This window comes from Meriones unguiculatus, chromosome 15 (assembly GCF_030254825.1).
Source record: "Meriones unguiculatus strain TT.TT164.6M chromosome 15, Bangor_MerUng_6.1, whole genome shotgun sequence".
Taxonomy (NCBI): domain Eukaryota; kingdom Metazoa; phylum Chordata; class Mammalia; order Rodentia; family Muridae; genus Meriones; species Meriones unguiculatus.
Genome location: NC_083362.1, coordinates 42,456,045 through 42,483,627, shown reverse-complemented (window position 1 = coordinate 42,483,627; position 27,583 = coordinate 42,456,045). Strand labels below are relative to the sequence as shown.

Sequence of the window (27,583 nt, the reverse complement as noted above, 5' to 3'; positions counted from 1 at the left end):
GAGTAAAGCTCGAGCACTGATTGCTTCTCCGTGGTTATAGTCACACTTCTAATCAGTTTAACGTCTACAAGCCCATAAGGTTGACTCAGTGTAGTAAATGGATAGACTGAGACAGTATGATGTTTACGCTGCCATTGTTTTGCGAACGTGGTACTCACAGGTAATCTGTGTTCTCCGTGTATTTTCTGACCAACTGAGTTATTTATAAGTGATGTATTTATAAGCTGCCTAGAAAGAGTAAGTGCTGGATGAGTTTTCATGCTATAAATCCACAGATAATCACCATGGTTTCGCTGCTCCATTGCACCCTTTGGTGCAAGCACCCGTGGGGCATTTTTTATTTGAAGACTTCAGGCTTGGAAGTGGAAGGTAGAGGACAGCACAGGAAGGTTGAGGCCTGTCAGTGTCCCTGTCTTCTACTCTACCCTGGGGAAATGTCTACACACTGGATGTCTTACCTAACAGTGGTATGGTCCCCCTCCCCGCCTTAGAGATTTGGCTAAAAAGGTGTCTCCGTGCCAAGATGCACCAAAAAAGACCACAGGCAGATCAAGGAGTGCATGCTTACTCCCGGAGTATGCCAGCCCACTCAGCGCTGCTTTCCTCTTGGCTGCAGGCAGGCTTCATTGCTGGCAGTGAACTGGGCGGACGATACCAACACTGTCATCATTTAGATCTGCTGTGTGGTCCCCTCAGGAGACCCTACCCATATGTAGCAATTGAGTGCTTGGGGTGTGGTTAATTCAGTAAGATAAATGTCTCAGTGGAAATAAAGAAGAACAGGATACTAACTAGTAATGGTTTATATTAATGCTGAAATAAATAGATATATCTATTTAAAATAGATTGTTAATATTTCTCTTTGTTTTATGCTGTTAATGTATTTGTAGAACATGTGACATTACACATACGGATTACCTTACATGTCTGTTAGACACTGCCGGTGTACACTAATACCTGGCCTATGTGCTCTAACCTGGAGTTTATTTAGTTCTCTTGCTCCATTGCATGCCTCCTCTTTCTCATATTCTCTTCATTACCTACTTTTTTTTCAGTTTTGATTCACATACTAATACTTCCTGAGTTTTTGTCACTGGGGTAATACTATAAACATGCAAAACTTTCTGCCAACCCAAGTCAAAAGCAAACTAGCCCAGCTCTGTATGAGTCCCCACTCTTCTCTCGCACATGCCTTCTCTTTAAAACAAGTTACTCCATTGATCATCCCAGCCTCCTGCCTCAACCCCAACAATCTGGTGCTTAGAAAGTACTTTGACTAGCCTCTCAAAGGTGTTTTCCCCAAGGCCACCTGCTTCCCTTTTTGTTTTTTGTTGTTGTTTGTTAGTTTGTTTTTTTTGTTTGTTTGTTTTTTACCTTAGAGGAGACATTTGTTAATCCCTTGGGAATCTCTCCTCTTGGACTTTCAGTATCTCCTCTTCTGTTTGTGACTAGGCCCTGGGAATCAGTCAGTCTCCAGGAGCATCAGGGTGCTCTGTGCCTCAGCACAGTGCCCCTCCCACGGCAGGGACTGGAATTCCTTTGTATCAGTTTTCTCCTCAGCCTCAGTGTTCTGTAGAGTTTATTTCTCCTCCCTCCCCATGCCCTCTTCTGCAGTAGCTTCTCCACATCAGTGCCTACAATACAGAGATGGCGATGCACTAAGGCTTAACTCACGGTATTCTGGGCTCTCATTTTGGATTTTGGTTATCAAGGTGCTTTGGAAAACATACGACTTTACAAATATGTTACCACAATGCTGATTCTCCACAGCATTTGTTGTCTTTGTTACACATTTGTGGGAGCAGATTGTGTGTGTGTGTGTGTGTGTGTGTGTGAAGTGACATTGGTAGCATACTAAATTCTTTCATATATGAGCTTTTGGCCTTCTCAAAAATCTCAAGTTCTTAGGTGAGAGTGACACCATTTGCTGTAGAAAAGGAGATGATGATTTGTAAAGAGAATCCCTTAGCTTTTTACAGTTTAGCATCCTCTCGGGATGTATAGTAACACTTGCTTCATGTATGTCCGCAGGATTCCATTAATGTGGTAAATTTGCACATCTCCAGCTCTTTTTAACTTTCCTACTGAGATACATCATCTGTGATGTGTTCAGGTTTTAACTTTCTTTGTCTTGGTACAGTGTGGCCCCACGGGTCGGACGTTTGTCGTTTGTTCCTTGTATTCTTGACCCCTTCCACATGGGAGGTGCTCAGAATGCACTCTCTGTTGGTGAAAAGGTAAAGTCTCCACCTTTATTGCTGGCCTGAGCACTGGAGAATAGCTCTTGCCCGGGCATGAGTCCCAGACTTGGGTTTCTTGGTAGGTGAATTCTTCTGTGCTACCGGGCTGTTCTGTTTCGTATTGGTGCTGTCCTTTGGGTATTTAAAGATGCTGACAGCCTGGAGAATCATGGGGATGTGTAAACCAGGTCTGTTCAGCAAAATTAAAGTGGAATGTGGTGCTGTGGGAATCTTAGTGGCTAAACTTAATTGAACACTTGGAATGTGCTAGACATTGTTTTAAATGCATTTTAATATGCTAGTTAATTTAGTTCTCTCCAAAGTCCTGAGGATAGGGACTAATGATAATAGGGAAATGGAAGAAGCTGAAACAAACTATCAGAGATTAAAGCATGAATAAATAGCATAGACATGACCAAAATCCAGATATGGGTTTGGGACCTCGTTTCCTAATGCACAATGCTACCTGCCTCTCCGTTTAAATACAGGTCATGCTAAAACACAAACTTCAGTAGTACGTCTGTGCCTTTTCACTCTTTTCTAGAGCAGAATAATTGTCAGTAGTTGGCCTGTTGTGTTTTTAAGCTACTAAGGCTCTGCCCTATTTCTTTCAGGAAAATAGTTTTGCTATGTACAGCAGAGACTTGCTGTTTGCCTGCAACGTGTTAGGAGTTAATTATTTATAGTGCTTGCTAGAGCTCATGTGGGACTTGACTCACTGAATTAAAAAAAAAAAAGATTCTGGCCTGTTGAAATCCACTGAAATGAAAATGCATGAGAAGCTGACCTGTGGCTCAGGGTTCATAGGTCGGGTGCTGTCCAATAATTATGGGGCAGATGATAATGTCAGAGTTCCTGCAGAAACAAGGAAATGGAAGTGTTAACAGGGACAGGGACTTAATGCCATTAACCTAGAGAGGCTGGAATGTCTGTTATTTTTATTCCTGTCCTTTTCACATAGAATTTCTTGCCTACCAATCCAAGTTACTTACATAGATTTATTTATCTGCTGAGCCATCTCACTGCCAAGTTATTTTGATTCAAGGAATAGTGTTAAAAACATGAGATCATCTTCATGGCAGAAATACTTGAAATTTATTTGCAAGTACAATAGCTGTATTAATGGAAACATGAGCGCTATGCTGGCTCATCTTGGTTGTCCACTTGTCACATCTGGCAAGAGGGAACTGTCTTCGGGGTTCTGTGGCTGTGATGAAACACCGTGACCTAGAGGAAAGGGTTTATTCAGCTTATACTCCCACACTGTAGTCCTTCACTGGAGGAAGACAGGACAGAAACTCAAACAGGGCAGGAACCTAGAGGCAGGAGCTGATGCAGAGGCCACGGAGGACTTGCTCCTCAGCTTGCTCAGCCTGCTTTCTTATAGAGCCCAGGACCACCAGCCCAGGGATGGCGCCCCATCGATTACTAATTAAGACAATGCCCTACATCTGGATCTTATGGAGGTATTTTCTCAGTTGAGGTTCATTCCTTTCAGATAACTCTAGCTCGTGCCAAGTTGATGCAAAACTAGCTGGGACAGGAACCTCAACTGAAAAATTGCTTCCATCAAATTGGTCTTTGGGCATGTCTGTGGGGCATTTTCTTGGTCACTAATTGATGTAAAAGGGTCTATCGCACTGTGGGCAATATTGTCCCTAGGCAGATGGGCCTCTGCTGTTATAAGACACGTAGTTCAACATGAGCCAGCAAGCAAGCCGGTAGCCAGCATTTCTCCCTGGTCCCTGGTCCCAGTTTCTGCATCCACATCCCTGCTTGTGTTTCCGCCCTGGCTTCCCCTGATGGTGGACTGAAACCTGTAGGCTGAGCTAAACCCTTTCCTTCCCTATTTTTTATCTTTTGTCACGGTGTTTCTCATTGCAACAGAGAACAAATCAGAGCAGGAATTTCACCCAAAGTATGAATGGATAGGGAAACAGGAAGAGTTGGGGAGCCCTTTCCCCCTTTCTCTTTGCTCACAGACTCAGTATCCAAGGTTGGTAGCTGTGGTGAAGAGAGACACTGGAGGGTAGCTAGATTGCTTTTAAGTAGAATCGTTTGCTAACAATTAACGAAAGTCAATAATTTGGCTTAAAATGAAATATAAAAGATTCCAGTAAAGCCTGATGGCACAGAATAAATGTTAAAGCTTGTAAACATACTGTTGGGTTTTTGTTTGGAAAGGGGTGTGGGAGAAAAGCAGATTTATTCTATATAAAGCCAGTGGGATCTGGATGAGGTAACGTGGACCCATGGGCAAGGAAGGTAATTACTGGTAGACAGAACCTCACAGGCACCAGGCAAAAGGATAGATGTCTTAGAAAGAGTCTCATAAGCAGCTAGCAGTACTATAGCAGCAGACTCCCCTCGAGCAGTGAGGCTGGACGCAAGGCCAAACAGGGGGAGTCTGTTTCTTTTGGAGACCAAATGGGAGCCAAAGGAAAGCACTCATGGTGATCCAGATGTTAGGATAGTTAGTACCACTGGGACCTCCAAGGTGTCAAGGAACAGGCTCAGAAGAGAGACTGGAGATTTGAGTCATGCCATGGAGTCACTAGCATGAAGATGCTCACCTTCCTTCATCTCTTCAGTTAACAAACACGGACGCCACCTTCTGCATTCCCAGGCCATTGTAGATACTGGGAATAGAATAGTGACAAAGCTTGAAAATCACTGCCTTTGTGAAACTTATGTTCTTATTATGGAGAATAGGTAGTGGACAGACGAGTGATCGTATGGCAAATGAGATCTTACAGAGAACCATAAAGAGGTCCTTCCAGGATGTTGCCATTCTGCTTATAATGGTCCCTCCTCGGCATTTAATTGCAGAGGTGACATTTGAGCAAGCTCTTGAAAATGTCTTCAGCGAGCTACGTTCCTCATGCCAAGGGAACCAAAGGAGGGAACATTACATCGCTAGCATATATCAACTGCGTTCAGCATGCCGACTGAAAATTTAGTTGCAGAAGGAGATAAATAACATGTGTGGTTATAGAGAGGAGAAAGAGGATGCTGGAACATGTGGGAATGCGTACTTCTCAAAGGGATGCGAGAAAAGTCCCTCCTCCTTCGTTTCTTGGAAAAGCTATGCCAAGGGAAATCAGAGGTGTGTGACGCCTTGGCCATCACTCGAACTCAATAGACATTATTTCTGATATCATCAGGTGACAGTAGGATGGTGACTTTTATTTCCTGCCGAGGCTTTAATAAACTCTCCTCCAGGCGTCATGTCTGGGACGTTTAATCCTAATTTCCCATCTTGTGGCACTAATGTTTTACGCTTGTCTGTCTCTTGCAGCTTTGTAGGAAACCAACCTCAGAGAGGCAGACGGGATGGCTAGCTCAGCCCGGGAGCACTTGCTTTTCGTGCGGCGCCGAAACCCGCAGATGCGCTACACGCTGAGCCCAGAGAACCTCCAGAGCCTGGCAGCGCAGAACTCAATGCCGGAGAACATGGCCCTGCAGCGTGCCAACAGTGACACGGACCTGGTGACTTCCGAGAGCCGCTCCAGCCTGACGGCCAGCATGTACGAATACACGCTGGGGCAAGCCCAGAACCTCATCATCTTCTGGGACATCAAGGAAGAGGTAGACCCCAGCGATTGGATTGGACTCTATCACATAGGTGAGTCAAAGCAAAGGCTTGCACGTGGCTCAGCGTAGGTTTTTACTCTGAAATGATTAACATTCTGTGTTTTCTCCTGGCATGGAAAGAAAAGAAAAAAAGTCTTTCACACACAAATAGACAAAGCAGATTGTGGGAGTGTTCTTTCTTCCCTGGGAGGTGAGGCAACTCCTCCTTAACTTAGATGCGTCGGGTGGGTCTATTTCTATCAAAATTAAATGTCAGGCTCCGCACGGACCATGGTATTTTCTTTACGGCTCCTCGTTGCCCTTGAGACATAGTTATGGAGGGGGGGGGGGAGGTCATTAACAGCTGTGAACACTGTTAAATTGACGTGAAAACAGTTTGCGTTCTCTAGAGGCTCGCTTAAAACGACCTGCAGTCCGGGGTATCTTATTATGACTGGGAAACATTATTTATTTGTTTTGGTAAAAGCAGTCCCGGCTTTGTTTAACTGTATTCAGATCTGCCACTCGTAGGTGACCGAGTGATGAATGAAACGTCCCAGAAAATAAATGTTAGTGTTATCTGGATGCAAACACCAAACCCACCGATTAATCTTAAATAAATATTAAATCTAACACGGTAAAAAAAATCCAGCATTTTACTCAGAGTTGGGGAATTTTGTCTCTGGATGAAGGAAATTGCTTTAAAATTGATATCTGATACTGGTTTCAGTGTGAGTGATGAGTCAAGCATCTTTTTTTGGTGGTTGTTTAATGAGTAAACAAGGGAGTGGTATGGGGATGGCCCTTATAGTCAGGGCTTCTTAGACAGAACTCATTTTGCCCCCTAGAGGATGCTTGGCAGTGTGGTGCCTTTTTTTTTTTTTTTTTTTTTTGACCACTGTGTTTTGATTTTGTCTCTATAGAGGGATGAAACTAATGATACTCTGGGAGAACTGCATATACAGGAAAGCTCTGTCTTCCCCGGCAGCCCCAGACAGCAGTAGTGACATTGGAAACCCTGGTTTAAGGCAAGCCTACACCCTTGCTGAACTTTTGCTGGAATGTTAAACCCACTGAAATCTGGATTCTTTGGGAACTAAGAATTTTCTTTCAAAAGAAATATGGGTTTATATTAACTTTGTAACTTTCAATAATTAATCATGCTGGACTGTAAAAAAAAAACTTAAAAATAACAAACATTTCAGCGAACTGGTAACTTTCCCTTTTTTTTCCCCACCTTCTATGATAACAAAAAAGGAGGGGTGGCAAAAGTCTTTAAAGCTGTGTGTTTTCCGTAGTGCATTTACCTATATAGTCAAAGCGAGGAAGGCATACAATTTAAAGTTCTCGTTTAGACTGATATGACTGTAAAAGCTTGTGGGTTTTGTGGCTTGCTATTCTCCTTTTGGGCTCTATAAAATTTCTATTTTTACCTTTTTTTTGTAAATATTTTTTTCTATTTTCCACTTTAGATTTTATAACAACAACAAACTTAAGTCTTCCTGTGACATTGCAAATAGAATTTAGCAGTTTAAAATGTCTTATATGATGCTTCTTTGGAAAAATAATTAATTTTTACTTTCTCATATAAGATAAATTTTATATGTTTGAACAGAAATCTGCAGGATGCTAGAATCATGCGAACTTTAGCTCAGATTGTTTAATATCTTCTCATTTTCTTTTTGTTACTTCCCTCAAACTGTCTCCATTTCCCATCTATTCAGGAAGAAATAAGAAATGAAAGCACAATGACCAAAGCCATAAGAGTCCTGTGTCCCCTGTGTTTTACCTTTGAGAGGAAGGAGTGTGTGTCAGGGTTACAGGTCCTGAGTTAACCAACACTACAGCTAGGACAGGAGTGAATTCCTTGCAAGTGTTAGCTCTTCTTCAAGAAGCTTCGTTACCTTCTCTCATCATCGTTGTTCTTTTATATCGGGTTTCATCCCTGTGACTATGTAATTTTCATTGTCGTTATCTTTGCTGGATTATGTGATGTTTGTATTAATGCTTTTCATGATTTAGGAAACTTCTTTGCTTTTTTTTTTTTCCTTTTCTTTCCTTCCTTCTTTGTTTTTTAAGACAGGATTTCTTTGTGTAGCCCTGGCTGTCCTGGCACATACTCTTTAGACCAGGCTGGCCTCAAACTCATAGAGATCTTCCTGCCTCTGCCTCCTGGGTGCTAAGATCAAAGATGTGTGCTACCACTGCCTGCCTCCAGTTTTTCTAGCTATTCTTACTTTTTTCTGAGACCGATGTTATATTATTTCACATTGTTCTACAAGGTATTTGTGGTTTTAATCCGTTTTTCATTGATCTATTTTGTTCATGATATTTACATATCATAGTTTATTCTGACCCATCTTTCTCTCCTTTTTCTTTTTCACCCCCCCACACACATTAGAAACAGGGTCTTGTGTTCCAGAGTAGCCTGAAATTGCTGTGTGGCTGAGAATGACCTTGAATTCCCTATAGTTTTGCCCACACCTCTCAAGAGCTGAGATGGTAGAGGTGGACTAGCACAGAGGCTCTATTTAGTCATCCTTAAGTTTATCATCTTTTTTCTCTTTTCTTTATTCTGTTGTCAGTCCACTTGGTAGATTTTACATTTTCAGATAGTTGACTTTTTAAAAACATTTTTATTTAACTTTTATTAATTACACTTTATTCATTTTGTATCCCCCCATAAGCCCCTCCCTCTTCCCCTCCCAATCCCCAAGTCCACTGATAGGGGAGGTCCTCCTCTCCTTCTTTCCGATCTTAGTCTTAGATTGAGATATTTGCTATTCTTGTACATGCTGTTAATCTTAGGAGGTCTTCCACAGCAAATGGTCATAAAAAGCATGGATGCCAGGTCTGTATCATTCAATGTAATTTACTTCTGGAGTCTCAGGGTCGCTGCTGTATTTGAAAAGAGGGAGAAGTGATTTGATTTACCTGTTCATGAAACTGAGTGGACAGAGACAGGGCTTTCAAGCACAGGTAGCCATTTGTTTTCAGGGGTAGAAAGAGCTCTCCTCCCTTTACTTCTTGGGGAAAAGGCAATCATTGGCATCTCATGAGGAAAGGAGCAAAAGGCTTAATAGTGAACTTTAACTGATAACATTTCCTACTGTTCCTCCCAGCTTCCAAGATAGGGTCCTGACAGGGTTAGAAAGGAGGTCAGTGAGTGGGGAACTTCAGAGTGTCCTTCTCAGGCTCAGGAAGGGTATAACCCTCTGTGGTCCTCTAATTACGAATGGGCAGGAGAGGATGTAAACATCTCTTCCAGCCGCTGAGATATGAGAAGACGCTGGGAGATTTTTATGTTCCAGTGAATAAACACAGCTTCATAAAAATAGAGTTTCATCTTTTTTTTTTAAATAGTTTTTTTTTACTTTATGGGATAATAATAGAATTAAATTATTTTCCTTCTCTTTCTTCCCTCCAACCCCCTCCTTGTTCTCTTTTACATTCATGGCCTCTTTTTTCATTGATTGTTGTAAGCATGTGTGTGTGTGTATTTATGTATATTTCTATATAACCTGTTCAGTCTGTATAATGTTACTTATAGGTATGTTTTCAGGGGTGCTCGCTCATTTGGTATTGGATAACCAGTTGAGGATGCTTTGGTACTGGATAACCAGTTGAGATGTTTTTACTTGGAGAGGCTATTTCTCCTATTCTCAGCATTTTTTAGTTGCCTGTAGTTCTTTCTGTAGGGTTGAGATCTCCTAGGAGTTCCTCTGTTGCTGTACATGTTCAGCGCATGTTTAGGCAGTTATGTCATGGAAACTTTATGGATATAGCTTCTGATGTTACTAGCAGACAGCCTCACAGCAGACTCCCTGATGCTCTGGCTCTTACAGTCTTTCTGCCCCCTCTTCTGCAATGTTCCCTGAGCCTTAGGTGTAAGACTTATTTTGTAGATGTGTCGGTTGGGACTAAAATCCACAACTCTGCATTTTTTTAATTGGTTGTGGTTTTCTGTAATAGTCTCTACCTGTTACACAGAGAAGTTTCCTTGGTGAGGGGTGAGAAGTCTACTTATCTGTGGGTATAAGAACAAATATTTAGGATGCCATTGGGCATTGTGCTGGTTTAGGAATTTGGTGGCTACAGTTTCTCCTCTGTTAGCCATGACTTCAGTAGTTCTGTGTAGTTGGCTAGGTTTTCATGTAGTATATTTTCCCTCTTGTTAAGTACGTCTTACATACAATTAGACAACTGTTGGTTATAGCCAAGGTATGTGTGCCCGCTACCTCACCTTTGGTGTTATCATGCTGTGCTGGCCATTTGTGTAATTCATATGCATCACAGCTAGATTAGGACCATTGCTCGCTTCCTTCCTTCAGAAGTTTGCAGTAGCACCTTCTGTTACCATGAAAGCTACCCCTCAGGGAGGAGGCTTTCGAGTCAGTTCCAGCTCTGGGCCTCTGGACCCTGTGTCTGAAGTACATATCTTCAAATATAGAGATTTAACTTCTTCTGGCAGGTTGGGCCGGGGCAACCAAGGGAACAGCAAAAATCTGTAATGTTTGGGGAATCTTTTGGACGACCCTGACCAACAATTCAAAAGAAGGGTTTTTAATGCTAGTGTCAGGGATTTTGTTAGACTGTCTTTGGCTCTTGGAGGGAATATTATCAGCCCAGGTGAGAAAATTTTGCTTAAACTATATGTGTATATTTATATACAGAATTGTGTGCATTATAAATTCAATTTTAAGTAGATAATAGTATGAGTCTTATGAATTTTTTAGACATCCTTACTTTACTCTCCTCCCTTCTTCTGTGTTTCTCTTCCTCCACCTCACTAGTTAGAGCCCTTCCCTTTTCCCTTTTCCTGTTTCCCTTGTACCCTGCTATTTCCTCTTTTATTGCTCCTGCCCTGTCCTGGCAATGGACCCTTTTTACTTTCCTGGTTTCTGTAGTTACTCCAGGTCACATAGTCACAAATGAAGATTTGGAGCTGGGAGCCCCAGAGGGAGAATGTGTGATGCTTGTCTCTCTGGAGCTGGGGAACCCCCCTCAATAAGATATTTTTGTTTTTATTTTATTATTTCTCCCACTTACCTGCAAAATTCGTGATTTCATTTTTTCTTTACAGTTGAATAGTGTTCCATAAGTTATATGTACCACATTTTCATCATCTGATCATCGGCTGTGGGATATTTAGGTTGTTTCCGTTTCCTAGCTGCTGTGGCAGGTTTATTTTTAGCTTTTTGAGAATTCACCACACTGGTTTCCAGAGTGGCTGCACAAGTTTGCCAATCCACTCCCAGCGCTAAATGATCATTCTCCTTTACCCCCATCCCCCCATCAGTTGTTGCCAGTTGTTTTGTTGACATTTGCCATTCTGAATGGGTAAGATGAAATCTCAGAGATGTTTTGATTTGCATTTTCTTAATTGCTAGGGACTATGATCGTATAGATGTGTGTGTGTGTGTGTGTGTGTGTGTGTGTATATATATACACACACATATATATATACACATACATATATATGTATGTGTATGCATATATATATATATATTTCTTAGCCATTTTTGTCTTCATTTGTGAACTCTCTATTCGGGTCTCAGGCCCATTTTTCAAATGACTCATTTTTGTTTGTTTTTGTGTGTGTGTTCTTTTCATATACAGAATATTAACACTCTGTCTGATGTGTAGGTGGCAAAGATTCTCTTTTATTCTGTGGGTTTCTCCTTCACCCAGTTAATTATTTCTTTAGCTGTGCAGAAGCTAAAGGAAGCTTATGAAGTCCCACTTGTCAGTTGTTGGCATTAATTCTTTGGCAAATAGAGTTCTGTTCAGGGATATATATATATATATATATATATATATATATATATATATATTTCCTATCAGTTCCAGTGTTTCAGGTTTCACATTAAGGTTTTGATCCATTTTGAGTTAGGTTTTGTACAAGGCAATAGATTCAAGTCTAATTTCATTCCTCTGCATGTAGACATCCAGTTTCCTAGCACTATTTGTTGAAGATGCTTTCTTTTCCCTAACATGTTTTTGGCACCTTTGGCAAACATTAAGTGTCTGAGTGATGTGTACTCGTGTTTGGGTCTTCATGGAATGCATGGGCCATTTTAATACTAAACATAACAGCTGGGGAAGGTGGCTCAAGGAGCTAAGTTCAGGTACCCAGCCCCCACATTAACTCTCAGCAAGGTGATATGCGTCTGTAATCCAGCCCTGGGACAGAGGCAGGCTGTTCTTGGGGGCTTTCTGTCCAGGTGCTCTAGCCAAATCAGTGAGCTTCAGGTTTAGTGAAAGAGTCTGTCTTGACATGTAAGGCAGACACGCAACACTGACCTCTGGCCTCTACATGTCAGTGTGATGGGAAGAAGTTTGGAGTAATAAGCCCTTGAAAAGAAATACATAGGAATTTATTGGTCCTATTACATGAGGATGGAGAAATGATACAGTTGGAGCAAGAGAAAAGCAGAAACAAAAGGCTAAGGTGGGAAAAGACGCAGTGCAAATTAAATCACAAATTTAATGCTCTTACAGATGAACAGGAAAATGCATCATCAGTTTTGTTGTTGTTATTGTGCTCTCGTTGTTTTGAGGCAATATCTTGCCGGGTGCTCAGGCTGTCCTTGAACTCCTAGGCTCACGCCATCTTCCTGCCTGAGCCTTTTTAGAGGCTGAGATTACAGGCATAGGGATCCAGCACAGATCCTTCTCATGATTGTGAAATGAATGTTCTAAGAACCTGAGTTTCATAACAACAGCACATATGTCAGAAATAGCTTCAGCTTTCTCTTTACTGGGTAGCAAACCACTGCACCCCTTCAGTTGTGTCCTGAGAAGCTAGACTGTCTCCTAGCAACTTCAAGTTTTATTTGTGGAGCAGAGAGATGGTCTCTATAGAAATAAGTCCCAAAGGAGAAGGAATTTAATGGAACGTCTAGTTAGATGATGTGTGGCAAATTGGCACAGACTGCGTTTTGATTGTGTTTCACTTGGCTTACACATTCTTCCAAAGTGTAAGGTTTGGCTTGGCTTTGAATAATGTCTGACACTGTACAACGTAGTCCCAATGACCTTTATCAATCCAAAGGAAAAACATGTACACCTGGATCAGAATAATAAATATCTTAGAGGCATATTAGCTAGCAAATAGGTTCTATTGGAAATACAAAGGAAAAAGAAGTTGAAAATACCAACGCACTATTTTCAGAAACTTTGAGTGTGAACACAATGCTCAAAAACACAGTCCAACTATACTTTCCAGAAATCTCACATACACCCTGGGATTTCTAGACATGATTTCCTTGCAGGTGCTTTTCATAAATCACTGAGTTTATGATTTATTGTTGGCATACAAAATTAGAATTGATCCTTTACAGATTTGATAGAATTACTCATTGCTTTTTTCTGATCTTGTGAATGAAAAGGCACAAATACTTACTGTGTAAAGACAGAGTACTCAGTTATATGACCGGCATTCTGCTCTGACAAAACGCCTGATAGAAGCTGCTTAAAAGACAAGGAGGCTATTCTGGCTTACTGTTCCGGAGGATATATTCAACGTGGTAGGTGAGGAAGGTTTCTGGTCACCTAACACACAGTCAGAAAGTAGTCAGTATACAGGAAGCAGTGCTGGGCTGTAAACCCTCAAGGCCTTCCCCCCGTGACCCACTTCCTGTAGCACTTTCACATTGTAAATAAAGGTTCTACAATTTCTCCAAACAGCACCACCAGCTGGCGACCGAGTGCCCGACCCATAAACCTGTGCTTGTGTGGGGGAGGGGCACATGGACATTTCACATCCAGACTTCAACAGCAGCAGTGTTAGGTTCCTTGATAAAACCCAGGAGGGGCACTTTAAAGAACAGGTGGGTGTGTTAAACTAGTTTTAGGCTCATTATCTAACTTTCTTTAACTTTGATCTTGTGGCTCCTCCTGCCCCACCCCCCCCCAGGGTATTCAAAAGAATAAACACTTCAAAAGGCCTGATTTCTCATTTCTCATTTTCGTTACAAACTTGGAAAATTTACATGATGAATATTTAAAGGTATGTACTGTGCCGTCAGCTGATGCCGCCCAGTGTGCTACACTGTTCTCACTGTCTGCACTGTTGCTCACCCACATGTGACTGAGCAGGCACTTTCTCTAGCTGGTGAGTCAATGCACCTTCACTGAGAAACATTTGGTATGAAAGAGACAATCACCTGAGCTAAATCGTGAGTTGGTTGATGTGTATTTTGTACATGGTTCAAATTTCTTCTGTCAGTATGGACCAGAAATAAGTAATTGACCACTATTTTGCTGGACTTTTTGAAGTAGTGTCTATGTATCGATTATGTCTTCAAGGATGGATGATAGAACAACTGTGTTTTGACTGCTAGTCTCCAAAAAGTACTATGGTAGAGGTATCATAACGCTGTTCATAGGTTCTTTGTGCTTGGGTAGCAAATGAAGTAAGAGTATACTAATCAGTTTTTAGAGTTTGAAGATCTCAAAGTTTAAGGTAATGTCTCTTTCATGACAGGGTTGCTCTGTGTAGTCTTGGCTATCCTGGAATTTCTTTGTAGACCAGGCTGGCCTCAAACTCACAGAGATCCACCTGCCTCTCTGCCTCTCCAAGTGCTGGGGTTACAGACATGTGCCACCGCACCCCAACTAAGGTAATATCTTATAAACAAATAAAGCCTGGCATGATGGTGTCCTACAGCTTGTTGAGGGTCACCAAGATAATTCAAGTGTCTGTACACCACTTTTCACTTTCTCCCTGTACAAAGAAATGTGAGCAAGCATTGCTCAGCAATTATTTTCTCAGTACCCTTGTGAAATTTTTACAAAGTTAGCTTATCAGCTGTACTATCAACATTTAATTCCTATGATCAACCAAAGATCTGAATGGATATTTATCAAAAGAAGGTATGTAGGTGACTAAGTGTAGGTTATAATAACAGTATCACCTCATACCTGTCAGACTGGCTCCAATCGGAAGGACAACAGATAATTAATGTGGAGGTGAAGCAGAACGGATATTTGCATACAGTGTTAGTGAATACAAACTAACATGGCCACTACCAGAAACAATTTAAAGACATTAAACATTAGAAATACAGCTAACATCACTCTGGCTATATATATATATATAGATATATATATATAATATATATATCTATATAGATATATATATCACCCTGGTATAGCCAGAGAAAATGAGATTTGTTTGGTAAGAGACAGCGTCACACCTCTGCTCATTCCATTGTTCACAGTTGCTAAGAAATGAAAATCACTTGCACGGCTGTGGTGTTTTGAATAAGAATGGTTCATATATTTGAAGGCTTAGTCATTAGTCAGTGATACCATTTAAGAAGGACGAGGAGGCATGTGTCACCGGGGGGTGGATTTTAAGGTTTCAAAAGCCCAAGCCAGGCCCAGTGTCCCTCTCTTCCTGCTGCCTGCAGATTTAGCTATCGTATTCTCAGCTCCTTCTCCACATGTCTGCCTGCATGCTGCCATGCTTCCTGCCATGATGATCATGGATAAAATCTTTGAAACTGTAAGCAAGCCCAAATTAAGTGTCTTATAATAGTTGTCATGGGCATGGTGGCTCTTCATAGCAATAGTAACCCTAACCAAGATAATGCCCATCATCTGATAAAGGATAAAGACTATATGATGGCCACAGATGACGGGATACATTTAGCCACTCCTTCCTTTGTAGTGATATGGATGAACGTGGACGGCATCATGTTCAGTGCCACAGCCCACCTGATTGAAAGAGAGAAAACTGGTGAGGCGGGGAGATGGCGCAATGGGTAAAAGTACTTGTCGTGCAAGAATGAAGACCTGAGTTAGGATCCCCCACACCCACGTGAAAGGCGGACACATAACATGAGTTCTACAATCCTAGAGCTCCAGGGTGGGAGGGAGGAGGCAGAGACGGGAGAATTCCCAGCTGTTCTTGGGCCAGCTAGCCTGACTTATGTACCAGAAAAGTGATGAAGAGACCCTGTCTCAAACAAGGCAGACAGTGAGAACTGACATCTGTTTGTGGTGCATACACGAACTCACACATGAATGTGATGCACACTGAACATACACACACACAAATGAAAGAAAGAAAAAAGAAAAAATGTAGAACTAATTTCAACCATGGCCTTGTTCTACGCAGTGGTGCTAGGGAGAGGCTCACTGCGTTAGTTATTTTTCTCTTTAATATGCATTAACCGGTAAGAAATGTCCTTTGCCTGTCAAATGTGAGGAATGTGGTAAACAGTACACGTTAGGACACTCTAAAGTTATCAGTGGCTGAGAAGCTGTGACAAGCGGATAGATCTGTAACTGCAAGGAATAAGTAGCTGAATGACCTAGAAGAAACTATTTAACCTTTTAAAACCTCAGACTCCTCTTTTATTAAAAGTGCCTAAGAAAAGTGCCCACGTCAAGTGAGATGGGGTACTGTTTATCTGTCAGGTGCCTGGTATTAATGATCGATTACTGTCAGTATTTTGGCCACCATGAATGCTAATGATAATATAAAATAAGTTTGCTGGTGGTCTGGAGCTCTAGAATGAATCCACAAGAGGGAATAAAGTTGCATACGGGACCACATTTTTTTACAGACAACAAAATACCTTTCTTTGAAACCTAGTTCTAGAAATAATATCAGCATTTAGATGTGAATGCTCAATAGGACTGGTGGCACACGCCTTTAGTCCCAGCACTGGGAAGGCAGAGGCAGGCAGACCTTTGTGAGTTCAAGGCCACTCTGATCTGTATAACAAGTTCCAGGCCAGTCAGGTCTACGTTGAGAGACCCTGTATCAAAAGGAAAACAAAAAAGTTCAATAATAGAATATTTTAAGATCAATATTATATGAGCTCTAAGTCAGTACACTTTCTATGATAATATGAACACTGAATTAATACAAAATCCAATAAAATAAAACAAAGAATTAGTATATTGGATATCTAGTTTCCAGAGTAGCAATTAAACATGGCTAAGTGCCTGCTTGTTTGCACTTTTGGTGTTTTTCTATGATTAATACCAAAGAAAAGCTCATATCCTAAAAAAAAAAAAAATATGAAATTAAAAAAAAACACACAGTTTATCTAAATCACTTTTTGTCACCTGATTGTATTATTCAAGGTAAGTAAGATTATGCTTCAGTAATTAACTAAGCCTGAATCCTCAGTGGCTGAACATAACAGAAGTCTATGCTTCAGTATTGTTCTGGGCCCAGAGCCTCCGTGTGGCATCCACTTGATTCATACCCTCATAGGGACTTGTGTTCATTGTATTCTTTTTACTTTCACCATGTTGGATTGTAAAGCTTACACAGTCTTGCTATTGTGGTACCGCAAACATACGGCCTTTCTAGGGAGCAGGCAGGGGAAGAGGTGGAGACTCTTACTCTAGCTCTCAAATTCTTTGGCACAAAGGTTACACATTTTATTTCTGTCCCTATCCCTTGTTCAGCATTGTCAGCATGATGCTGCCTAGCTGCTAGGGAGCCGGGAAATGTGGAGAGTGTCAGAGTCTCTGCTATAGTCAGTTAGGTTTGTCATGCTAACAGTATGTCTGGTCCTTTAGTTTGTTCAAAAGCCTAAGATACTGTGCTGGTTTGAGTGACAATAAACCCCATAGGCTCATATGTTTGAATACTTGGTGCCCAGTTGGTTGAACAGTGTAGGATGGTTTAGGAGATGTGTGGCCTTGTTGGTTGGAGGAGGTGTGTCATTCGGGGTGAGCTTCTAGGTTTCAGCAGACTCTTGCCTTTCCCAGTGGATCTGCTTGTGGATCAAATATGAGCTTTCAGCTCTTCCTGCTGCCATGCCTTTGATCCTCTACTGTGGACTTGCAACAGTGTGAAACCATAACCCCAATTAAACATGCTCTTTCATAGGTTGCTTTGGTCATGATGTTTTATCACAGTAATAGAAGAGTAACCAAGATAATCATTGATGTATGGTCACTGCGAGAACGGATGCTGGGAAGTAGAGAGTATCATCCTTTTGCAAGGTGTTTGGAGATCTAGTGTATAGGCATTTTCAGGGCAGTGCCAATGACAGCATCACTGTGTGGACAAAACAGCCCTGAGCAGAGTTAGACTTCATGGCATCTAATTAATATCATGTCATGGGTTCTCTTTTAATAGCCTGTTGAAGATTTGGTTCTCAGAGAACTTATCCAGGTGTTCAAAATGAGTATGACAGACTTCTGTAGGCATTTTGTATGGCTTGAAAGTTGTATTGTTCTGTGTTCTAGAATTCAAAGAAGCTTTTGTGCACTGCATCCTCTAGTGTATTTGTTGCAGGCATTACTAAAATAAGATTCCTCGGTGCAGTCATTGAGATGATTTATTTTCCTTTCCACTCAGTTATTCTGGAAATGTTGCCCTAGATATCACCATGCTCATTCATATCACTATTTCTTGAAGGAGTCATATCAGTAAACATCAAATGATACTTACAAATATCCTGGGATGGATTTAAAATAACATTAACATGGGGTTCTTCCTGATGCCATTACTAACTCACAAAACAATTGCTTACCATAATTCTGGTTTTGTAGCAGGGTGTGATTTTAGGGTAAGCTTTTCTTGTTCTCCTAAGGACTAACAGTGGGCGTGCCTATGCAGAGTGCATTTATAAGACCATTCATTAAGCCTTATATCTTTCTGGAAGCCTGATTTGTTTGTTATCACTAGCTATATTGCCTTCCATGGCTTAATCTTTACTTGGCTTAGCCTTTCCATTGATTTTCCTTCAGTTATTCATTGGCTTGATTCAAACTTATCTGCTGTCAACCCTTTCAAGATGTCTGATGTTCATCCAGCATGAACAGTTAAAAACTTAGGACATTGTGTATTTTCACATGTGCTGTTATTTCTGACACCTTTGAACTTATATCTTTCTAGTTCTGTGTAGCAATACTTCTAGGTATTCATTTCTCTCATTTTTCTGTCCCCATTGAAAGGACTGCTTTTCTTTACTCTCCATTTTTGCATTCTTTTTCAGTCTTTTCTTGACAGTTGGACATTCTAGTTTAATTCTATTAGTGATTATTCTTTAAATTTTTGACATATGTAATTGAGTTAACAATGGCGGTAATGAGTTAGTGTCTACAAATGCCTCCCAGTGTATCAGAGCTTGGGATCTTTTCAATCCAATCACTTCCTTCCCATCTGTTCCTTTATTGTCAACAACATTTAATTATGTCCACAAAGTATTTTCTACAACACTGGTGGTGGTGGTGGTGGTGGTGGTGGTGGTGGTGGTGGTGGTGATGGTGATGGTGATGACAATGATGATGATGATGTCTTCATGGGTAGGATTATCACAGTTATATCATTTATGTAACAATCTTCAACAAAACAATGGCTCACCAGAACAGTCTATTGAATAAGCAAATTCTTTGAAGATTTAAAAAATATAATACCTCCTCAAAAAAACAAAACAAAGAAACCTCACAAATATTCCAAAAATTTTCAGAGAAACAGACAGACAAACAAGATCTGACTTAGTAGAATACCCTTGAGTTGGTTTCCTAAGCAGAAATAGTATTGTACAATAAATATAGAAAAAAAAACATACAGGAGGCATTTAATTAAAATCAAATTTTAAATTCTGCCGATTCCCACCAAAATACTTCACACTGTTAATGTTGGTTTTGGAAAAGATGTTAAGATACCTTCAATCCTATTTGCTCCAAGGGATGATCTCTGTTGGGCTCTCATGCCCTTTCCCTTTAATTTTGCACCATCCATTTGGTAAAGTCAAACCTTAAGACACCCGTGTGCAGGAAATTGCTGAGATACAGTGGAGCTTGGGTCACCACTGCAATTGTAAGAACAGTAAATAGGATGAACTGTGACCTGCACAGGAGCCGCTGTGAATGTGGACTTGAGCAAGGCTGCAGGTGAGCACGTGCTGGGCAAGGTGGAACTTTCTGAAGGTCACGTGATTCCTTTCTTGAGTGCTGACAAACTGACAAAATTCTTGTCCAAACTGAGTGTTAAGATTGTTCTATGACATCAGAACACTCTAAGCTATGCAGTAGCTTAGTTTATTTGCAATTTTTCCTGCTAAGGAAGTTTCCCTCGAATGAAAGGAAACTGTATTATTTAAGGAAGTTGGAGGCTGAGAAGGAAGTGCTGGATTTTTTTTTTTTTTTTGGTCATTTGAAGTCATTAAATATTGTATATTACTATGTTGAAGTTTATTTTGCTTAATTTGAGTTTTTGAGTCTTTTTTTTTCTCCCTCTTCCTACCTTCCTGGCAGAGAGGGTGGGCTAGGACTTAGGGGCAATCCTCCCACCCCTGCTATGAACGTTGATATTACAAGTACATAGCACTGTTCCTGGCTTGAAGTTTATTTTAAAATGTAGAGTCTTAGAGTTTCTATGCTTAGAAAGAAATGTAGGCTGCTTACTCTACTGTTGTGTCCTCTCAATGTTGTCCCCCTCCTCCCCTTTACTGGTCTTACTTTACAAACAAAACTGAGAACTCCATAGGTTAATGAATGTGCCCAGGTTTTTTAGTAAAATGATAAAGAAACAAAACAAAAGAAAGAAAGAAACAAACAAAAACCTAGTGCCTACCTTCAGAATGTCCTTTAGAACAGACAGGTACTCAAGGGACCTCTGGAGCTGCTTCCTGCCGGTGATTTTTTACCGCAGCCAAAACTTTCCCTGGAAAAACTCTTAGGAAGGCTGATTGCTGGCCACCTAGTCCAAGGCTAGACTTTCTTCCAGAGAAGAAGCCGGGGTATGGTCAGGGGCTGGTGTTCATTACAATGAAGCAAAAAAAGACCCCACCATTCAAAATGGAAGCCCTACCAGGACCCTGAGGATGCTTGAACTTCTGGGTCTGGTTCCCAGCAGGGCATCATTCAGGGCAATGCAGAGCTCCCTGTTCTCAGCATCCCTGTTTGTACCTCAGGAGCCTGTGTCCTTCCTCTTCTCCTCAACATGGCACCTTTGAAGATTTCAGGGAGTTAGATGATTTGGCTCCATAAACCAAGACTCATCAATTTCATTTACTTTGTTTCATTAACCATTTTTTTTAAACTGATTTTTATAGCATGGTTTAAAAACATACTTGTATATTGCCTGAAAGGGGTTCTTGTTTTTCTCTGTTATTTTTAAGGTGATTTTATTATTAACTATGCAGGAGTAACTCATATCTTATATTTTCGTTTTAGTGCAGTACCAATCATTGGGATTTTATTTTGCTTACTTACTGTGTGTGTGTGTGTGTGTGTGTGTGTGTGTGTAGCCAGTGGTGGATGTTAGGTTTCCTACCCTGTCCACCTCTTTTTTCTTGGGACAGGCTCTTTCACTGAACGTGAACCTTGCCAATTCAGCTAAGTTAGCCAACCCAGCAGCTCCCGGGGTCCCCCACCCTGCCCTAGGAGCACAGGCTTGTGGGTGCACAGTGCTGCACCCTGCTCGTTCACGTGGGTCCCGGGATCCAGCTCAGTGCAAGACAAGCACCATGCTGACTCAGCTCTCTCCCCAATCCCTCCGTGACACTGAATGTGCCAGGCTGAGTGTCGGCTTATGTGCGCTGTAGAAGGGACCGAGATGTGTGAAGGTTTATACAGTACAGAAGTTCCTTGCATGAGAGTGTAAGCCTGTTCATCTCCCGTTAGCCTGTAACTGACCTAATTTACTGTTTTCTGAAGTAATCAGTTTTGTGACCAGTTCCCAAGAGTATCCACAAGCTGAAGTATTCCAACAAAACTTCATTACTCTCTCAGTTAACAACAACAACAAAAAGATAATGAGGAAAATAATAATTTTATATATGGAACATTCACATGTGTATATATATAATTCTTATAAATGTATATTAAACCGCTGTCCATACTATTTACCAAAAGGCCATGTGCTTTTAAGTCATCAGAAACTCTGGAAGGTCCCCTCCCTGTGGCCTCTGAGGCTGTTTCCTGCCCTTGCTTTGTGAGGTTTTTTTCCTTCCCTGCCTGTGATGCCATTCTAGATCCCTGTTTCCTGGCTGGTCGGTCTTTTCCTCTCTACTGAAACTTCCTTGTTTACTCTCCCTCATCTACTCCGGCATCTGTGGATTTCCTTGCCTTTCACTACTCTTTGTGCGCTTTCCTTCTCTCAGGAGTAAGCCACTTAGAGCAGGAAGCCTCATCTCTGGACACCTCCTCCCTCTCCCACTCAGGGGAGACAGCTCCTTACATCCCCCGGGACCACCCAGCACTGCATTTGTGCCCTCTGGCCTCTGGCTGAGCTCAGAGTCAGCTGCCACGGGAGCTTTTACACCAGTGGAAAAGCCCAAAGCTGTAAAAGCTTCTCTTGAGCTCTCTTCAGACAGTCAAAACCCCCGCTCTCATTCCCAGGCGCTTTTCTCGGCCGGTGCCCTACTCAGCTGCATACTCACTTGTTCCAAATAAATTGATTGACCTCACAAACCAGGTCTTTTTCTCGGTTTCATTAGTAAAAAATGTCATATTTTAGTCACTGGAGCTTGAAAACCTTGCCTGTATTTGACTCCCACTGGACTTTGACCCTGTTCAGCCTGTCTGTTGCTGAATGATGTCAGTATTCAGCTGGGTGTATTTCTCTGTACTTTCCCTTTAATTCTCATTGTTGAGGTGTTTATTATTGGCTTCTTAAGCAATTTCCTCAGCTTCACACCCTCTGGTACACTCAATGTCTCTTGTCACTAGAAAGTATTGAATTAAAATATCTTTTTTCAATTTGGGTATTAAACTGAATGATTTATGTATCTTACCTCATTTGACCCTTAAGGCAGTCTATGGAATGTTTTTACCAGGTATGGACTGTCAGGGACTCAACAGCAAAGCAACACACCAAGCCCTTCCCTGAATTAGTGGCTGCGGCCAAAAGAATGACATATGTAAATGATCCTCGGAGCCTTCAGGTTCTATTTGGACGTCAGTGGGATTGATGCTACATAAACCAAATTGCCCAGAATGGGGAGGGAGGGAGGCTGTGGAGTATAACCAATTTCTACTTAATGTAGCTATTATGCACGCTATTTTATGGCTGAATAAGTGGATCAGGATTTTAATTGACTTCTTCAAGTTATTATAGGTAAACCAGTTTTCCTCAGTTCGAGGTTATGTACTCCTGTCAGTTTTTCCCTATCGTATCTTTCTCAGTTTATAGAGTAGAGACTAGTAGTGTACTGTTAAGCTTGGCTACGGCTTTCTGTTTTGACACTGACCAGTTGCTTACCGTTCACTGATAACATAATCAAGGAAGCAGGAAGAAAATATTATCCATCCTCAGTAGAACTTCTGTGCTGTGTTTTTCTAGCTGGAAGTTGAGATTTTGTGGGAGTGGAGCTAGGGTGTGGGTCCAGCCTTACAGTCAGAGGGGAGGCTGAGCCAACCACAGATGAGTGAACTGGGATACAGAGAGGTGCTGCTGGGGAAAGCTTACCGCTTTCCTGCGCTGCTGCTTCTAAGTTGGGCTGACTAGCATCTGTGCTCAGGTCCCCCGGAGAGAACCACTTTTGAAGAAGCATCCATGTGGCATCACACTTTGAACTATTTATGGGGAAGCAAAGCATTCCACTCAAAAGCAGCCAAGAACAGAAAGCTGGGGGATGGTTGTCTCAGAGCTTTAGGATGACATTTTGGATGACATCTGAGCACTCAAGCAAGGAGACCGCAGAGTAGTCACCATGGCCTGCTAGCACCGAGGGCAGGGCCCTGCCTGCGTCCCGAGCGAGAAGCTTGGGGTGGCTGAAATGAGGTCATTTTCCCCAAAGAATAACAGTGGCCCATGCCTTCAAGGACCAGCAGTAAGGCATGCTAAGAAAAGGGAAGCATGAGGGGGTGAGCAACTGTGCAAAACCTTAAGAGATCACAGAGCGCTACGAATCAGGTTGTGGAAAAGACCGTGGAGCAAGGGGTTAAGTTTTTGCCTTCAGTTTATCATGACGCTATTTTTATGCTTTTGTATTTAGAGAAATATTTCAATAATATTATTTTGTGTTGTCCTTGTGGCAACTATTAGCCTGATTGATGGTGGAACCCAGAAAGGAAGTCAGACAGGTCAAACTGCTTATCCAAAGTAGACAGACAGGGAGAATTTAGACCGGGTTGTCTCACTATGTCCCAGGTCAGAGGAGTCTTTCTGGCGAGCTGCTGTTTGTGCTGAATTAAGATGGATGAGAGGATTTAGAGTTTCACAATACTATAGTTATTTTTAAGGTTGTCTTCTGTTGGCCAAGGATATGGGGTTTCTGTTAGACCTATATAAATGGTGTGTGTGTATGTGTGTGTGTATAAAATTTAAAAGCCTCAAATAAACAGTAGCACCAAGAGTTTTGTGAAACTCCACAGGTGATATTGGATGAAACTTGGAGCTTATAATTTGTGTACATCTGTAAGCATTGCTGTTGGTGTGTCCAGTGGCTAAATCCTGACCTCATAGTGAGATCATAAACTAACCGCCATACAATTCGTGAGTAATGAGTTTGAGAAACTAAAGAATTAAAAAGTAGGGTTTTTTTTTGGGGGGGGTATTGGTTTAAAGTTTAAAGTGCAAGCCTGAACAAAGGCCAGCTAGGTGGAGACATGTCCAGCCACCTGTGGGGAAGAACCAGCCTTACTGCATTCTTTCCTGCCCCATTGGAGATACAGTTGCTAGGAAACTGGCCACTCTCCCCTAGGACAACCAAACAAGGGACACCAGACCATTAATGGTTTGGGGGCCTTCCTATAGCCAATCAATTCAAAGTGCAACACCCCCTTTTGTGTTTTGACAAATAGACATTTGCTAGGCAGGAATCCCCTTGCTTTGGGCACATTGGGAGGGACTGGAATCTTTAAATCAACCACCTAACCCGAGCATGGGGCACTTGACTCTCACTGCTACTGGGGTGAGGGTATGTGAGCCCAGACTGAAGCTTGTAATAAAAAGATCCTAATGTGTTTTGCTATGGACTCGACTCCTGGTGGTGGTCTTTTGGGGTCTTGCGAATCTGGCACAAGCTGAATTGTGTTCCTCCCCCAGAATTCAAGCTATGTGGCTTTAATTGGAGATGAAGTTCTTATGGGGAGTAATCAAGCTGAAGGGAGGCAATCCAGATAGACCTTCTTCTGTTGGGTGGTTTTTCTGGAATATTTTTCTTGTGCACATAAAGCGTTATTTGTAAGCAGAAGAGAGAGGCCACTCCCAGACCCTCCCAGAAGAAAGCAGCCCTCCCAACCTTTTTTATAGCTCTAAACTTCCAACCTCTAGAGCTATAAAAAATATTCTGTTGTTCATGATATGCAGTTTGTACTAGTATTCTTTAAAAAAAAAATACCCAGTCTGTGGTATTTTATTTTTACAGACCTTACAAACTAACATGATTTCTTTCTCCTTAAAAACTGGGTCTGTGAGATTGGGGAGTTGACTCAACATTTAAGAGCATTTGCTGCTCTTAAATTTGAGCTGCATTCAGTTTACAGCACCTATATCAGATAGCTCACAGCCACCTGTAAACTCCCCCGCATACGTGTGGTACATATAAACTCAGCCACTGCACATACACATGAAGTAAAGATAAATGCTTTCAAAATCTGGGAACATAACTGCATAGTAACACCCCCAGCCCCACCAATCTTCTTTTGAGAGTTTACTTCCTTTCCGTGGGAGGACTCCCCTTCGTCTCCATGGCCCTCCGGACGTTGAGGTCACAATAAGTTGACTAGCACCATCTTTTTCCAGTGCTGCTTTCATCAAAGCATTCGGAGCTGCAAATTAAAGCTGCTCTTCCTGAGCTTCAAGGCCTTCCCCGCCAGCAGTCCCTCCTCCCCTACTTCAGGAACACTGGCTGCTCCTTCTCTGAAGCACTGATCACCTGGAGGGCCTCCTGCTGGGTGTCCTTTCATGAGCAGTTCTCTAGATTCCGGACTGTACCATCAAGTCATGTCAAGGCCATCCTCTTTTCCAGAAGGCCTTTGTGTGGAGTGGGGCTTCTTCCTAAACCTCTCGCTTTCTGACTTTGCACCACACTTCTGGCCCAGAGAGAAGCATCACCTTTAGAAGAGGTAACATCCTCTAATAAAAATGCGGAGCGCTGCTGGAATTCAGCACAGAACCTGGCCCCGAATTAGACGCTGTTTCTGCTCCAGCTGGGCTGGAACCCTGCGTGGTGTTTGGATCTCAGTCTGTCTGCCTGATTGGATTGTCATCCAGCCTTCAGCATAGGGTGTCCTCATGGTCTGCGAACTAGCTCCCTGCTGCCGAGAATGCAGAATGGCCTGTGGTAATCCTGCTTGGATCCCAGCGCCTAGTTTCCAGTGTAAATTCAATAAGGGTTTGTTAATTCCGTAAGGATTTCTCTCTCCCCCGCCACTGTGTGTATATGTGTGAACACGCGTGTGTAAACAGGTGTATGTGCACATGCATGTATATGTTGAAGAGAGAGGTCCATATTGGGTGCTTTTCCCTACCGTTCTTCACATTATCGTTGGTGGTGTCTGTTACTACATCTACTGTGTGTTCATATGCAGGCGCCCATGCTCTCAAGCACGTGGAGGTCGGAGAACAGCTTATAGGTGTTGGGGGTCTCCTTCAACTCTGAGGATTTAACTCAGGGCATCAGGCTTGGTGGCACACATCCCTGCCCTGTGAGCCGTTTCACCCCAGCCTCTACCTTATTTTTAGAAACAGGGTCTCTTACTCAACTTAGAGCTAGACTAGACAGGCTGGCTGGCAAGTCCCAAGGATCCCCCTGTCTACATGCCCCAGAAGTTATAGGGGTGTCACCATGGCTGGCTGCTTCGCATGGGTGCTCGGGATCTGAGCTCTTCATCCTCACGTTTGCACAGCAGGGGCTACCCCCCAGCGCTTTCTGCTGTGATCTCTTGAAAGTTTATTTCTGTGAGTGAAATTAAGTATGCGTCATCCATGGAATCCGTGCTAAATTTAAGGTACTCTGTCTTTTGTCAAGTTCTGCTTCGCTGGACTGACGCTGATGAAAAGGTCCTGCTGTGTGATTCTTACGTTCTCAGCATTTTTAGTTCTCCTGTGCCCAGGTATATTGTTGCCATTTGCTAATTACTTTCTCCCCAAATATGATATTTGTATTTTCTCCTCTGAAGAGCAAGATGATGGGCGGTGATGATATTTACAAACCTGAGGGGAGGGAAAGATCTTTCCCCAAGGATACATCTGAGCCAGACCAAGATCACAACAAAAAGAATACTTTGGAGGAAGGAGCAAGGTTCCCTTCATCCGTGATCAGCCCCGTTGGTCCCTGCCCTCTTACACTACAGGCCAGATCCTCACTGTCCAATCAGAACAGGCTATTTTGAGGGATCCTTTGCTCCTCTGGGAGAAACGTTTGATTAAAAGTTAATTACTGTCCACATAACAGTCTCAGGCTTAAAACTCTACAAAACCAGAGACCTGACTTAAGCAAAATTATTTGTCTATGTGTCTAATTATTGTGTTACTTTTGTGAGAAAAACCCAGCCTTTGCCTACAAGGGATTTTGTGTAAAAATGACTCAGGATGGTGACTCGGGACCAACGCTAACCTCATGACCGAGGTTCTGTTACATCTTGCACCGTTGGCTTCATGCCTGAAGTGCTGCTTAATGGATGGGTGATGGAAAAGTGTGATTAATAAACAGCTTGTTCACTGGTGAGTTCACATTACCTGAACCTGCATTCTCTGGATTTAGATTCTACACATGTTCCTGAAACTTCCTTGCTTTTTTTTTCAATTTATTAAAAAAATATATTAATTTTTTATAAATTACATTTTATTCACTTTGTATCCCACCTGTAACTCCCTCTTTCTCCCCCTCCCAACC

The 27,583-nt window shown here is 42.0% G+C and overlaps 1 protein-coding gene across 3 annotated transcripts in view; it reads left to right on the top strand.

Annotated features, from left to right (window-relative positions):
* Positions 1-27,583, top strand: part of Hecw2 (HECT, C2 and WW domain containing E3 ubiquitin protein ligase 2) — a 349,936-nt gene that overhangs the window by 139,933 nt on the left and 182,420 nt on the right. For all 3 annotated transcript variants that reach the window (XM_060368357.1, XM_060368358.1, XM_060368359.1), the window contains exon 2: positions 5,539-5,865. In XM_060368357.1, the coding sequence (XP_060224340.1) occupies positions 5,574-5,865 (292 nt within the window). In that variant the 5' untranslated portion in view covers positions 5,539-5,573. The remainder of the gene's footprint in view (positions 1-5,538; positions 5,866-27,583) is intronic.